The following is a 14,156-nucleotide window of genomic DNA, read 5'->3' on the forward strand; positions in this document are numbered from 1 at the left end:
CTAAGATGCTGTCTGCTGAGGAAGGTCTAAGACCTCATCCAGATTAGGCACTAAGAGGAGTTTCTCTAATTTTCATTGCCCCAGATGGCCTTTCACCAGTCCTAGCCTTAGGGAGCTCTTACCTCCATTTTCCAAAGGTAATCAATTGCCATATCTCAAGAGTATCCACCATATCTGGGCATCGGCCTTGAGACATCACCAGGTCAAGCCCTCCCCATCTGCTAGCTGTCTCAGTCTTCTTGAGCTCTGTAGGCTTTGGATTCCCAAAGGTTCCCTGGGCCTGTCTGGGGAAAGGCCCCATTTCTCCTTTCTTCCTTGAATTTCTCATATTCCTTTTTTGACAGACGATGACAAGGGATTAAAAGTTCCAGTCTCTTTCTTGACTTCTTCCAGAAAGAGGCTTATTTAAATTTAACTTTTTTTTTTTGCTTCCACTCCAGTGTCTGTTTTTCAGATCAGTTTTGAAACAATCCATCTAAATCCTTTCACCTCTTCTCCCTCCTATCGAAGGCCTCTCGAGTCTGGCGCCTTCCACCATTCTGACTATTTCCTCCCCAGAACCTGTGTTATCATCTTCCTCCTACAGGCTCACTATCTCCACATGATTCTATCATAGTCATGGTTTGGGAGCCAAGAGATCCCAGGGGCTAAGCCCTTCATTTTGCAGATGAGGAAGGTAAAGAAGCCTCAGAAAGGGTTAAGTAAATTGTCCACCCAGTGGCAGAGCCAGATTTTGACCACAGACCTTTCTGCCCCACATTTAGGGCCCTTTCCCTGCAGAGAGGCCAGTGGAGATGGATTGGTGGAGGGGCTGATGGATAAGGAGACTGGGAAAGAGGGAAGGGTCCAGTCTCTGAATGGCTTCAAAGTGATAGATCAGTGTAAGAAGGTGATATGATTGGCTTCAAGAAAATCACTGTGACTGCTGCGAGGAATGGTTGGTGGAGCTAGGCATGCAAATCAATTAGAAGGCCGTTGTAATAGAATTAATATTTAATCAGGACTGAATATGTCCGTACAAGGCTTCACTACATGTCAAACCAAGCTTGGTAGGGCCAGATCCGTTATTCATTTGGGATGTGGGAATTCAAGATTCTAGTGAGGGCTGAGGAGAGTAGAGGCTGAAGTCACAATTAGATATCTCCTTTAAAAAATAAGATTATAATAAAAATGCCCTAGTGGCAAGACAGAGTTTGTATTAAACCCATATTTCTGAGTTCTCATTCTAGTGAAGGTCTCTTGCTTTCCTCATTTTTCTCATGGGTAAATTTGCCCTTGAACTGGCTCTGCTTTTTAAAATTATGTCATAAATATATTCATATCTCTGACCTTCTTTCTAAGATCTTCAGGGTAAATCAGGGCCATTTCATTAACCTGAGACCATAAGATGCTACATAACACAATTTCCCCTTTAGTTGAGACTCTGCCGTCTGGGTCAGAAGCTGATCTCTTCAAATTCTGCTTCCTTTCTTTGAACTCTCTTTGTCAATCCCAAAACTTCTGAGCTCTCCAAGAGAATAATGTGGTATGGTGATAAAAGAAGAGAACTGGCAAGAAGTAGGCGTGGCACACTGGAAAGTTCTACATTCTGAGTCAAAGGATCAGAATTTAACTCTTTTTTTTTTTGCAAGGCAATGGGGTTAAGTGACTTGCCCAAGGTCACACAGCTAGGTCATTATTAACTGTGTGAGGTCACATTTGAACTCAGGTCCTCCTGACTCCAGGGCTGGTGCTCTCTCCACTGAGTTACCTAGCCACCCCCAGAGTTTAACTCTTAACTGTGTTCCTTGCTAACTAGGTAACCTTGGGCCAAGAATTTACTCTTGAGTCTTCACTTTCCCAATTTTTTAAAATGAGGGAGTTGAAGGAGATGATCTTTAAGGTGGCTTAAATCTCTGGCTCCTTAGAAAAATGCTTAGTTCATTTTCACTTCCACTGGGGAAGCCTTAGCACCAGCACCTCTTTTTACAAGGAGTCTTAAACTTAGCTAGGACAAATCACTTGCCCAAGTCCCACGGGTAGAGAAAGGTAAAACTATCAGCCAGCTCCCAGGCCAGTCCTGTTTCCACTCTTCCCTACTGGCCTGGGCAGCCTTAGACGCTGCCCCTCAAGACCAGCCTAGCTACCTTGGAAGATGCTCCTTGGTTGATTGGTTTGTTTTTTTTTGACTACAGAACTCTCAAAGAATTTAAATTGCAGAGGATTTGTCTCTCTTAAGAACATAGTAGAAAACACCATATTAGCCTATCATCATGAGATTTTTGGAACACTTTGTGAATTTGCTTGTCATCCTTGTGCAGGGGCCATGACAATCTTCTCAGTATCATTCCAATTTTAGTATATTTGCTGCCAAAGTGAGCACCATCATGAGATTTTTTTGGAAAGCAAAGACAGGAGCAATGGCCCTAGAGCCATCTTCTACAAGCCAGTCACTGGAGATTGGTTTTTGGTACAGGTGATGATGAGTTAGCACTGAACTCCTTGCATTTGAAAGGTTTTTTCACATGTTTTCAAGGTGGGGGCGTGGGGTTTGGGATGTGCAGCCCCTCACTGGGACCCAGAATGAAGTCAACTGACCCACATCAAACTGATTATGGCTGGATGAGAATGTCTCTTTTGGACCTGATCTGTTATTTCTTTGCAGTGAGGTGCCCTCCTTTAGCATTGCAGATGGGCAAATGGTCTGCATTTCACAGTCTTAGAATGTTGCCTGACCCTCTGAAGTTGGTGACTTCTCTAAGGATAGATAACCAGTATTTGTCAGAGTAGGAATTAAACTCAGCCAGTAACCACTGTATCACACAGTGTCTCAGTCTCATCTGCGGTCATTGTTCATTCATATACATTTATTTTTATCACTTCTTTAAAAAAAGCAATTAATGGCTAGCAGAGGTGTCCAGGTCCATTCCCTCGCACTACCCATGGCAGTAGAGCCAACGCCAAGCCCTGTCCAACAGGAGGGAATCGTTATGTCCTGCTGGAGGACAGTCGGCCCAAATAAACTCCAGGAGCCCCATGACTAGAGAGAGAGTTGATCATCAGGAGAAGATTTTGTTTTCAACCACAGATATTCACATAGACTAAGATTCTATGTTAGTGGCTACTTAAATTATATATTTAATCATGTAAAATAGTCTGTGATCACACTAGTGTTTGTACGGGAGCTTCCAGTGAGGATTCTCCCTCCACTCCCACACATTTTATTGTATTGGAGGTATATGGGGCACAGAGAGGTTGAACTGACCAGGGTCACACCACAATCTGTGTCAGAGTCCATCTCCATTTCCACTGTCCCATGCTGCTTTTCATATTTAAATATGATATTTAAATATCCTGCTTATTCTGACTACATACATATCTATGGCTATATAGTTTTCATTTGATGACTCTAAAGTTTGATTCTCTCTATCTACATATATATATATATATATATATATATATATATATATATATATATATATACCCACAAGGTGGCACAGTGGGTAGGGCTTCAGGCCTGGAGGCAGGAAAAACCTGAGTTCAAATCCAACTTCAGACATTTACTAACTGTGACTTTGGGGAAATCACTTAACCCTTTTTGCCTCAGTTTCCTCATTTGTAAAATGAGTGGAAGAGGGAATGGCAAATCAATCCAGTATCTTTACCAAGAAAACCCCAAATGAAGTCATCAAGACTTGGGCAGGATTGAACAACCTCGATCTATACAAGCAGTTATATAATTATTGACCATATATTTTGGCTGTATTTATGCAATTGTATCTTAGAACTAGGCCTCTGTGCATAATCCCAATATGGTATGTATAATGTACATTCTTAGTGGTAAATATACATGTTTACATGTATGTATATGTATTGAAATACTAATATATGAATATAAATAGAATCCAGACTCAAGTTGGAAGGATCTCCAGTAATTATCACACTAATTACTCTTTCCTCATTTTTATGGGATAGGAAGTTAAGGCCCAGAGAGGACAAATACTGAGAGAGATTGCAAACTTTGGGCCATCAGGGAGGGACTTCTGTGGCCCCTCCCTTTGCTCCTGTGACCTGGCCTTCCCCAACCCATTCTAAGAAACCACTCTTAGATTGGATTTCTCAGGGATAGATTGGAGAATTTTCCTGACATTTTTTAACTGGCCCTATGGGAAGTCTGGATAGGCCAGATCATTGTTATCTGGGGTTTTTGCCAAGGACTTAAAAAAAAATCCTCCTCCCTACCTCGTTAGCATCCAAGAAGCAAAACCTGTCAGTAAATAATGAATATCTAACTGTTTAGGGTCATATGTTCTGTGCTCGGATGGCCAAGATGAAAAATGATTAATTCATGGGAACTGGAGGGAAACTTGGAGTTCATGGAGCCTACTCTGCCTCAGTTTCCTCATCTGTAAAATGAGGATAATAACATCTATCTCCTGAGGTAGTTGTGAGGGTAAAATAAGATTATAATTATCTAGCTTTTCACAAATCTCAAATGCTATGTGAATGCTGTTATTATCATTGATATTTCTGTACCTTCTGGGAAAATGTAGGGGATAGGGAGAAGACTAATATCTTAATTAGAGAAAGTTAGGGGCTAGATTCCTTCAAGGCTCAGCTCAAATGCTGCCTTCAGCTAACAGACTTCCTGATCTCACCCCAATTGTTAGTCCTTCCCCCTCCACAACCAGAATTAAAAAAAAAATTTGTTTATTTAAGGCAATGGGATTGCCCAAGTTTACACAGCTAGGCAATTATTGCGTCTGAGGTCAGATTTGAACTCAGGTCCTTCTGACTCCAGGGTTGGTGCTCTACACAACCAGAATTAGTCTGTTATGTTTTTGGCTTTGACTTAGCAAATTGTGTACATAGTGTGATCCCCTTCCCCAACTCAGGAGTAGAATATAGGATCATGGGGGCCAGGGACTGTGGGGTTTTTGTCTTTGTCATTCTAAGGCTTGGTGCATAGTAGGTGCTGAATAAATCTTACTAGATGAATGAATATGAATGATTCCCAGTAGAACAGAAAGTCAAAGAAAGGTGGGCAAGTGAAGGCTCTAAGGGGGAGGTAGACATGAGCTGGGATTGGCAGGAATGGTTGGAATTAGATGGATGAATTTGACCAAGGTGGAAGGGGAAGATGAGAAGAGGTCATTCTACTTGGGAAGGACAGTCCAGAGAAATGATATTATGTGGAGGAGAAGGAGACTGGAGCAGAGTGACAAGAACATTGCAATGCCATTGGAAGACCTGAATTCAAATCCTGTCCCTCACCATTTAGTGCTTGAATTTGGGCAGGTTTTTGCTTCCTCATTCGTACAGTAAGGAGTTAGGAGAGATGGTCTCGTAGGCTCCTTCCAAGTCTCAATCCTAAGATCTCATGAAATCAAATTGGATGAATGGGGTGAGGCCATGTCATGGAGGACCTAAAAGGAAAGCCCTCACGGTTAAATTTCCTACTGGCAATTAGTCAATCAATAAATAAACATTTATGAGGTACCTACTACTAGGGATATGAAATAGAAATGACTTGAGTTGGGTGCCTTCTATCTTGAGTAGAAGGGGAAAAATCTCTATTTCCAGGTGGTTTGAGTCTCTTCCCTTGAATCTGTCCTTTTGCCTTCTCCCCAGGCAGGGCAAGTGATCTTACCTCCTTTTTTTCCAGAGTTGCAGGAGAGCTCAGCATCTTCTAAGACCTTCAGATGGGAGGGATCTAGAGCAAAATGAAGAAGGAACAAGCAGGGGATACTCCTCACTCTGGCTAGTTCTCTTTGATGCTCATGTTTTTGGAGATTAGCCACTGAAGAAAGCCCAAATGATGACATTATAGATCGCTTAAGTCTCTGGGCTCAGCAAGATTAACTGGGCTTTATTTGACTAATGCAGGGCTTTATTTTTTTGGATGCTCATACAGATTTGTGGCTCAACCTTTGAAGCCTTGCATTTACATAATTGCCAATTAGTGGCCCAATCTGGCAAATTCTGGGCTATCTCAGCATGGTAGTTACATGAGTCAAATCCGGCAACAAGATGAGACCGTTGTCTTGTTTTTCTATGGCTATGACTCTGGGCAGATTCTCCTCTAGCTTTTCCAATGACATACTGCAAATGGGAAGCTATTCCCTCTGCCTCATCCTTGCTGATTCTGACTAGGTATAAATTGATTGAATAAAGCAGTGTCTCCATGAAACCAAAACGGCCATAAGCATTTCATCGTATTTTAAATGCTGATGATTTTGAAGGAGAAGTGAGATAATGATGTGAGATAGGCTTCCTCCTATTGGTCTGTAGTTTTTTGGATTTTATCCAAACATGTATATGGATATATGTCTTCTTGTTTTCTAGCCAAAGACAAACCATCATCCCCAGGGGATGGAGAGAAAGAGCCTCCCAAAAGTCACCCGTACACGGTGGAGACACCGTATGGTTTTCACTTAGATCTGGACTTCTTGAAGTATGTGGATGACATTGAGAAAGGGAACACCATGAAGAGGATCCCCATCCGGAGGAAAGCCAAGCAACCCAAATTCAGTACGTTGCCTCGGAACTTCAGTCTCCCCGACAGTGGGGCCAGGACCCATGCAGCTTCACTTCACCCAACCTGGACCTCACCAATCTCGGGCTTGCCCACAAAGGGGGCAGAAGAAGCCCCTAGTGATTCCACTCAGCCCTTGGTTGGTGGGGGTGAGATCAGCTACAGGAGGAGAGTCCTATTGGCTGAGACCATTCGCCAAGCAGAGACCCCGCCATCTGAGGAAACTGAGCTCAATGGCGGGAAGGGGCGGCCCCAATTACTGAGGGCTTCCAGCATGCCAGTGACCCTGTCACAACACAAGGTCTCAGAAGAGCAGAGTTTTAGCTCTCTCCTCCCTGAGCCTCCACCCCTCCCACAACCCCCAGATGAGGGTGGTTTCTCAGAGGGTGCCTTTGGTCCTGCGGAGGGTTTTTCCGATCCCCACAGCTCCATTCCACAAGTGTCCACTCAACCCCAAATGAAGGAATTGGTAGGCCTGGTATCGGTAATTCCTGATCTTGTCCAGGACAGGCCTGAGCATCGGGACTTGGATGAAGGGCTGCAGAACCAGAGCTGTCTCCCAAGCCAGTCTTCCTTTCCCCAGGACCTACCTGTAGTTTTGGAGAGCACAGAGGAAGAGCTGAAGGTATCAGAAGTTGAGCTGGTGACCTCGCCTGGGACCCCCACCCCAAGCCCTCCACCTCTTCCATCACCCATCCCTGAATATGAATTCCCTGAAATAGAATTGAACATCAGTGAGCTCCCCCCTCCACCTCCCGTGGAGATGGATGTTAGAAGCATTGGGATTAGGGTGACTGAGGAGAGCCTAGGTCTGGAGCCTTGTCATTCAGACACCATCAAAGCCGATAGAGTGTCTGCCCTCAAGCAACAGATCGTCCTCCTGGAAGGAGAATTATCCAAGAGAACTGAGGAGCTAGGGAGGATCAGGGCAGTCCTTCAGCAGCAAGGAGATGAGCTGAGGAACAAAGAACTAAGCATTCAGGAACTGAAGGACACCATCACTCAACTGGAACATCGACTCAGCCACAAAAATGCCAAAGATAACCATAACGATGCCGCTGTGAACACGGACCCAGTCAACGAGGCATGTGACAAGAGTGTCCTAGTCAATCTGCCTGTCATAATGGAGGACAGTGCACCGGTCACCCTTGGGCCAGGGTCACCACTTCAGCTCCTTCCACAGGAGCCGGATGCCTTCCCCCTCCAACCCAACCACAGCTATCTTTCTACTGAGCTCAAGATTGAAGAGCAGGATTCTGATCAGGGGGGCGACCTCCAGGAGGAGACTGAGATTCCTCCTGGGAGAGGGGCAGGAGGCTCCCCATCAAGCCTGGGCACCAATGGCTCCTCCCCAGGAATGGAACAACGGAGCTCCCCTCCGGACATCACCATTGGCCAATATGTGAAGAAGATACAAGAGCTCCTTCACGAGCAGTGGACCTGCCTGGAGCACGGCTACCCTGAGCTGGCCAATGCTATCAAACAACCCGCATCCAAGCTCAGCTCCATCCAGAACCAGCTGGTTAATTCCCTCAACTTGCTGCTGTCTGCCTATTCGGCACAGTCACCGCCAGAGCAGGAGAGCGCGACCAGCAGACCCCCACCCCCAGGTAAATACTGGCATGAGGGGCTGGGGGTGGGGAATATTGGGGAGAAGGGAGGAGGATGCCATTTTCTTTATTAACATCAGAAAAGAGACAAAAAATTTATTCATTACATGTGAATTGATGAAAAATTGTTAACCCATCCAGAAATGCTAAATGGAATTGATGACAGTCTAGTCTACCTAGTTTCTGTTAGCAAATGCTCTTCTTCATGTCCTTGATGGTGTCAGAACATCTTATCAGCAGGGGAAGGCTCCACGATGTGAATGGGAATAGGAAGAGAGCTGGGTTGGTCATCAGAAGACCTGGGCCTGAAGCCTGATGATGGCTTACTATTGATGTGACCTTGTACAAGTCATTTCTGCATCCTCCACAAATGTGAGGTTTGGACCACCCAGCATCTGCACAGCATATTTTCATCTCCAGACTTTTAGTCTTAACCACACTATCCCTGGACTGTGTTATGATAGCAGACTCAGTCGTAAGCATCATTGCGTCAGTGGATTAGAGAGAGCTGGAAGCGAGGGCCCTTCAGGGTCACTAAGTCTTAAAAACCCAAAGTAGTTTGTCCCAGGTGAGATTTGTATCCAGCTCTTCTGATTCTAAACCAACATTATGTTCCTGTGAGGTTGTGGGCTTCACATTGGGCTCCCTTTGGGGTGTTATTATTTTGACAGCCTGTATAATTAAATAAACTGTATTTGTGAGGGAGGATGAGAGGGAGAGAGGTAGGGAGGGGAGGAGAGAGAGACAGAGAGACAGAGAGGAAGGGGAGAGAGAGACAGAGAGAGGAAGGAGAGAGGGAGACAAAAAGAGAGAGACAGAGACAGGAAGGAGAGAGACAGAAACAGAAGAGAGAGAGAGAGAGAGAGAGAGAGAGAGAGAGAGAGAGAGAGAGAGAGAGAGAGGAGGGGGAAGAGGAAGGAGAAAGGCAGGAAGGGTAGAGAGAAGGTGAGGAAAGAGAGAAAGAAGAGAAGGGGAGACAGAGAAGGGAGGGAGGAAAAAGGGAGGGACAGAGAAAGAAGTGAGGGATACAGAGTAAGGAGGGAAGGAAATAGAGAGAAAGAGGTAAATAGACAGAAACAGAGTAGACATGAGGTCTGGCCTCATTTGGAGAGCTGCCTGTTGGCATAACAGTGTGTTCTGTTGTAACTGATTGTACATCCTTCGCATTTTTGGATAAGTAGAACCAGATTTGGTTTGACTGAGGGATCAGGTTGGGAGGGCTCAGAGCTCTGGTGCCCGCCACGGGCCCCTGTTTGACTCTTGCAGTAACTACCCAAAATATTTTGTCTAATCAGAGAAAGGAGGACAAGGGTGTGAGGGAGGGAGAGCAGGGTAGAGTGGTGGGTATTAAGAGGAGCAAGGAGACCCCGTTCTGGCTGATCCACAGTCAGAGGACCTTCCTGCAAGTCTTGGCTCAGTTACGCGATGCCCGTGGGACCTTAATCCAGTCACCCTGGACATTGATTTCTCCTTCTACAAAAGAAGAAGATTGTATTGACCTTTGCCGTTCCTTTCAGCCCAGGACGCACCACTCAAGTAACTTTGAGCACAGCCCTGTATGCCGTTATGTCTGTGTCCCTGTGACCTCTGAGCCTCAGTTACCTCATCCATAAAATGGAGTACATAGATTTTGGAGTGAGAAAGGGTCCTAAGAGGTCTGGCTTCTTCACCCTGCCAGAGAGACCCTAACATCCTCAATCAAGGTTTAGAGGGATCCCCAAGCTCAGAGATCTAGTTCAGCTATCTCACGCTAGAGGTGAGGAAACTGATGCCTAGGGATGTTCAATGACTTGCCAAGATGGTAAGTAGGAAAGACAGGATTTGAATTTGGGTCCTTAGACTCTGGAGTCCCTGAATACTATATTGTCTCTTTAATTAAAGAGCCAACTAACCAAAAAACCCAGTTCTTCTTCCTTCATGATGTGGCTTGGAAGGTCATATAAGATAATGGGTGGGAGGGAACCTTTTAAAACTATAGGCACCAAATTGATATGAAATATAACTATTATTATTATTATTATTATTGTTAAAGTCTTCAGATTGTGCCCACTTAGAAGTCCCCTGAAGTCAGATTACTGACTTCAGGATGAGAGACAGTGTGGCCTAGTAGGCAGAATCCATCTCAAAATCCAGAAGTATGGATTCAAGGCATACTGTCAGACAGCCCTGAGCTTCTTATGGGCAACTTTCTAAGATGGAATTATGATGAATGTGTTGATCTTCCTTGAGAGTTCCTTGCTCCAAATGTGTCAGTCCTAATAGACCATCCCCAGGTCTTCCCATGTCTGCATTTTGATTTTCCATACTTGATGATTGCTCCTAACCTCCATTGTTGTGTCTGCCTAGAAATCTCCCCGTCGACAAGCCTTAAGTCCATAATGAAAAAGCGAGACTATGGCTTCCGTGCAGGAGGTAATGGGACCAAAAAGAACCTTCAGTTTGTTGGGGTTAACGGTGGGTAAGCATCGTTCATAAAGGTCAGACCGCCTTCCAGTGTCTAATGTCAGCTCCATCTCTTTCCAGTGGGGGTGAAGGGGGGAACCTACTCTTTTTTCTTGGATTTTTCCCATGGTTTAAGCATGTAAAACACTTAATAAACCTGCCTCCTGGGTTTTTATGAGTTTGGCAGCCTACCAGCTTGGAGAAAAAAGATCTTGGGTTATTAGTGGACTTCAAGCTCGAGATGAGTAAAGGTTGATTTGGCCTCCCAAAAGAGTTAAGAGATATCTGTCTAGGGCCAAAAAGGTGGTAATCTTGCAGACCACATCTGGATGGCGATTCAATCTGGAATCAATTCAAATTCAATGAGTGAGCTAGAGGAAGTTCAGTTCTGGGTGCCACCTTGTAAGGACCATGATAACATGGAGATGAGTGAACTGAGGGACTTCTCTTGACCTTAACCTAGTTGAAAAAAAAGCTTTCTATAGCCTGGATCCAATAATGAATTTTCTCTGCTCCAAATTCACTGGTCCACAATGACATAATTTTTTGCCTTTTCCTCCTGGTTCCTTTGAAACTTAACGCTGCCGAGAAGCTTCAGCTCTGAATTGGAACTGATATTCAGCATGCTTTCCCAATGAGACTAACTCTCTGGACCCTCCTAAATAGCTTGGGGAATGTAATCTTCAGAAAACATGAAATTGGGGACTTGAAGCAATCCCCTTTCACTGAGGGAAAGATTATATTCCATTTGTTTCAATAAATGTTAACTAAGCCCAAGACCTCAAGACAAAATGGGGGGCTACAAAGGTGAACAACAGCCCTGCCCTCAGCATGCTTATTAGTCAACATCTCAATCAGTAGGGATATTTCATGAGAGCCTTCCACATGCACAGCATTATACAGAGAACTGAATATGGGGGTGGTAAATGCAAGAGGGTCCTATATGAATGCCCACCATGATATGGTTGCTTGAGATCTTTCTGTTCAAATAGTCCTAACTGTTATCGACCTTCATTTCTCTCCTATGGACTATTACAATAGCCACTTTTTTTTAATGTGTGTGTGTATGTGTGTGTGTGTGTGTGTGTGTATGTGTGTGTATATGTGTTTAGATATATGAACATATCTATTCCCTACATATATATAGTTCATCTATAAAGAGTCCATATATATCTACCCACATATACAATTTGTTTTTAATATTCATATTTTTAAAATTTTGAGTTCTAAATTATCTCCCTTTCTTTAGGTCACCCACCCCCTGAGAAATCAAGCAATATAAAATCAATTATACCTGTGAAATCATATTTCCACATTAGTCATTTTTTTTTAAAAACGCAAACAAAAAATAGAACAAGAAAATGAAAGAAAATGAAAAAAGTCTGCTTCATTTTGCACTCTGAGTTCATCAATTGTTTCTCTGGAGGTGGAGACCATTTTTCAATATGGGAACTTGGGAATTGACTTGCATCATTGCATTGATCAGAGTTGCTAAGTCTTTGATAGCTCATCATCCTATAGTATTGTTAAATACAATGTTTTACCGGTTCTGCTCATTTCATTTTGCCTTCATTCATTCCCCACGTTTTCTGAAACTACCCCACTTGTCATTTTTAATAGCACAGTAATGTTTCATCACCATCATATGCCACAATTATGCTTCCACTGTCTCCATGCTCTATTCTCCATCTGACTGATCTTTCTGTCATTGTTATCTTATTTGATTCAGCCAGGGTTCTAGCCTTCAGAAGGTTTATGGATGCTGACGCTGTCATCCATTGCGTTAGTTATCCTCAGTTTTGTATCATCTTTTAATTTGCCAAGCTTGCTATCATCTATCTATCTATGTACGATGAAAGCTTAAACTGCAGTAGGACTTTTGCCATTTATTGGAATGGAGATTGGGGATTGGAATTGGGATTTTGGCCATGTAGAGAGCACCATGATGAGGAGACTCCCCATTTGGAAGCAGATTGCTCCCTTCTCTGCAAATTAGAGAACCGAGTAGAGAATGAAAGGGAATCTCTCCACTATGCCAGACTGCATTTAGTAGAGCAAATTTAATGAGCTTCATACCATTGTGACCAAAGATTGACTTTTTAGGCCCTTCTCATCATGTTTAGCGGTCTCAGGAGAGTGATGATAATGGAGACAGCTGGCTGGCTCCTTCATATCTTCTTAAGGCTCTGGTGAGACTTGTTTGGATCTTCTCTGGTCAGGCTCTTGTATTATTTTCAATTCCAGAGGCTTCTCTCAGCAATCTTTCATCTGGAGATTCTGCCATCCTCCTTCCCTTGCCAGAGGGTTTCCAATCAAGCAAGCCAGAGTCATTTATTCCCTCCCTTCTTTTATCTTTTAGTTGTCAGTTCCTCTTGTCATAGGCTGCCTCACTTAGGCTTTCCTCAATTCAATCTGCTTCCTCTTTTTCAGTCTTCCATGGAGGACATGGTTCTGAGAAGCATCTGGACAAAACAGGAAATGGAGTTTCTACTCTCTAGCAAGTGGGTAGAGAAGAGGGACTATAGGGCTATTTCTTAGTAACGTTAAAGAGTAAGAGGACTTCAGTTCAAATTTTGACTCTGTGTGACTTGTATGACTTTGGATAAGACACTTAACCCCTCTCTAATCTCAGTTTCCTCAACTGTAAAATGAAATAAAATAAAAGTAAAAACTTGATAGCCTCCAAGATCCCTTTCAGTTCTAAATCCATAATCCTATGATACAATCACTTCACTTCCCCAGCTTTCATATGTCATATGATTTCTCTGGTCCTTAATTTCCTCCTCTACAATAAAAAATGAGGGGTCGGACTAGTTGATTTTTAAGATTTCTTCCAGATCCACATCAGTGATCTTCTTTCTTTTCTCATTAAACTTTGATGCCATTCCTAGTGCCATAGGGGTTCAGAACTGTCCATTTGGGAATTCTCCAAGTGATCAGTAAATGATCTCAAAGTTCCTTCATTATTCGATTGTGCAGGGACTCACATTACTTCCAGAGATTGCCTTCGTGATCACTGTCTATTGAATGTGTCACATTGTAGAGTGTCTTCATTTTAATACCCCAGGTCATCTTTTTGTTATAAAATATAGAACAGGTTGTAACTTAAAAGGTAGCATGTCAAAAAAACTTCAAATGTTCAGGAACCTCTCCATGGAAAAATCCTTCCTCTTAAGTCATTGAGCCCAAATCTGCCTCTCTTTATTTTTTTTGCAAGGCAATGTGGTTAAGTGACTTACCCAAGGTCACACAGCTAGGTAATTATTAAGTTGTGAGGTCACATTTGAACTCAGGTCCTCCTGACTCCAGGACCAATGATCTATCCACTGCCCCATGTAACTGCCTTTATAAGTTCTACCCATTTCTTCTAGACCCACCCTATGAAGGCAAGCATAGGAAAAATACATTTAGAGCTGGAAAGAACACTAGACTTTTTTTTTTGCAAGGCAATGGGATTAAGCGACATGCCCAAGGTCATACAGCTAGTTAATTATTAAGTGTCTGGGGAAGGATTTGAACTCAGATCTTCCTGACTCCAGGGTCAGTACTCTATTCACTGAACCACCTAGCTGCCCCACATTAAACAGTTT

At 43.4% G+C, this 14,156-nt stretch overlaps 1 protein-coding gene and 1 non-coding gene across 2 annotated transcripts in view; one reads left to right on the forward strand and one right to left on the reverse strand.

Moving 5' to 3' along the window:
* KANK4 (KN motif and ankyrin repeat domains 4) overlaps positions 1-14,156 on the forward strand; it is a 136,432-nt gene that overhangs the window by 93,979 nt on the left and 28,297 nt on the right. Inside the window, exons 4-5 of the mRNA XM_074221282.1 lie at positions 6,325-8,124; positions 10,471-10,582. Of these exons, the coding sequence (XP_074077383.1) occupies positions 6,325-8,124; positions 10,471-10,582 (1,912 nt within the window). The remainder of the gene's footprint in view (positions 1-6,324; positions 8,125-10,470; positions 10,583-14,156) is intronic.
* Positions 2,256-2,362, reverse strand: LOC141515682 (U6 spliceosomal RNA). The gene has a single exon (XR_012476440.1). It is a non-coding gene; the product is annotated as a U6 spliceosomal RNA (small nuclear RNA).

The sequence above is a fragment of the Macrotis lagotis genome, chromosome 2 (assembly GCF_037893015.1).
Source record: "Macrotis lagotis isolate mMagLag1 chromosome 2, bilby.v1.9.chrom.fasta, whole genome shotgun sequence".
NCBI lineage: Eukaryota > Metazoa > Chordata > Mammalia > Peramelemorphia > Peramelidae > Macrotis > Macrotis lagotis.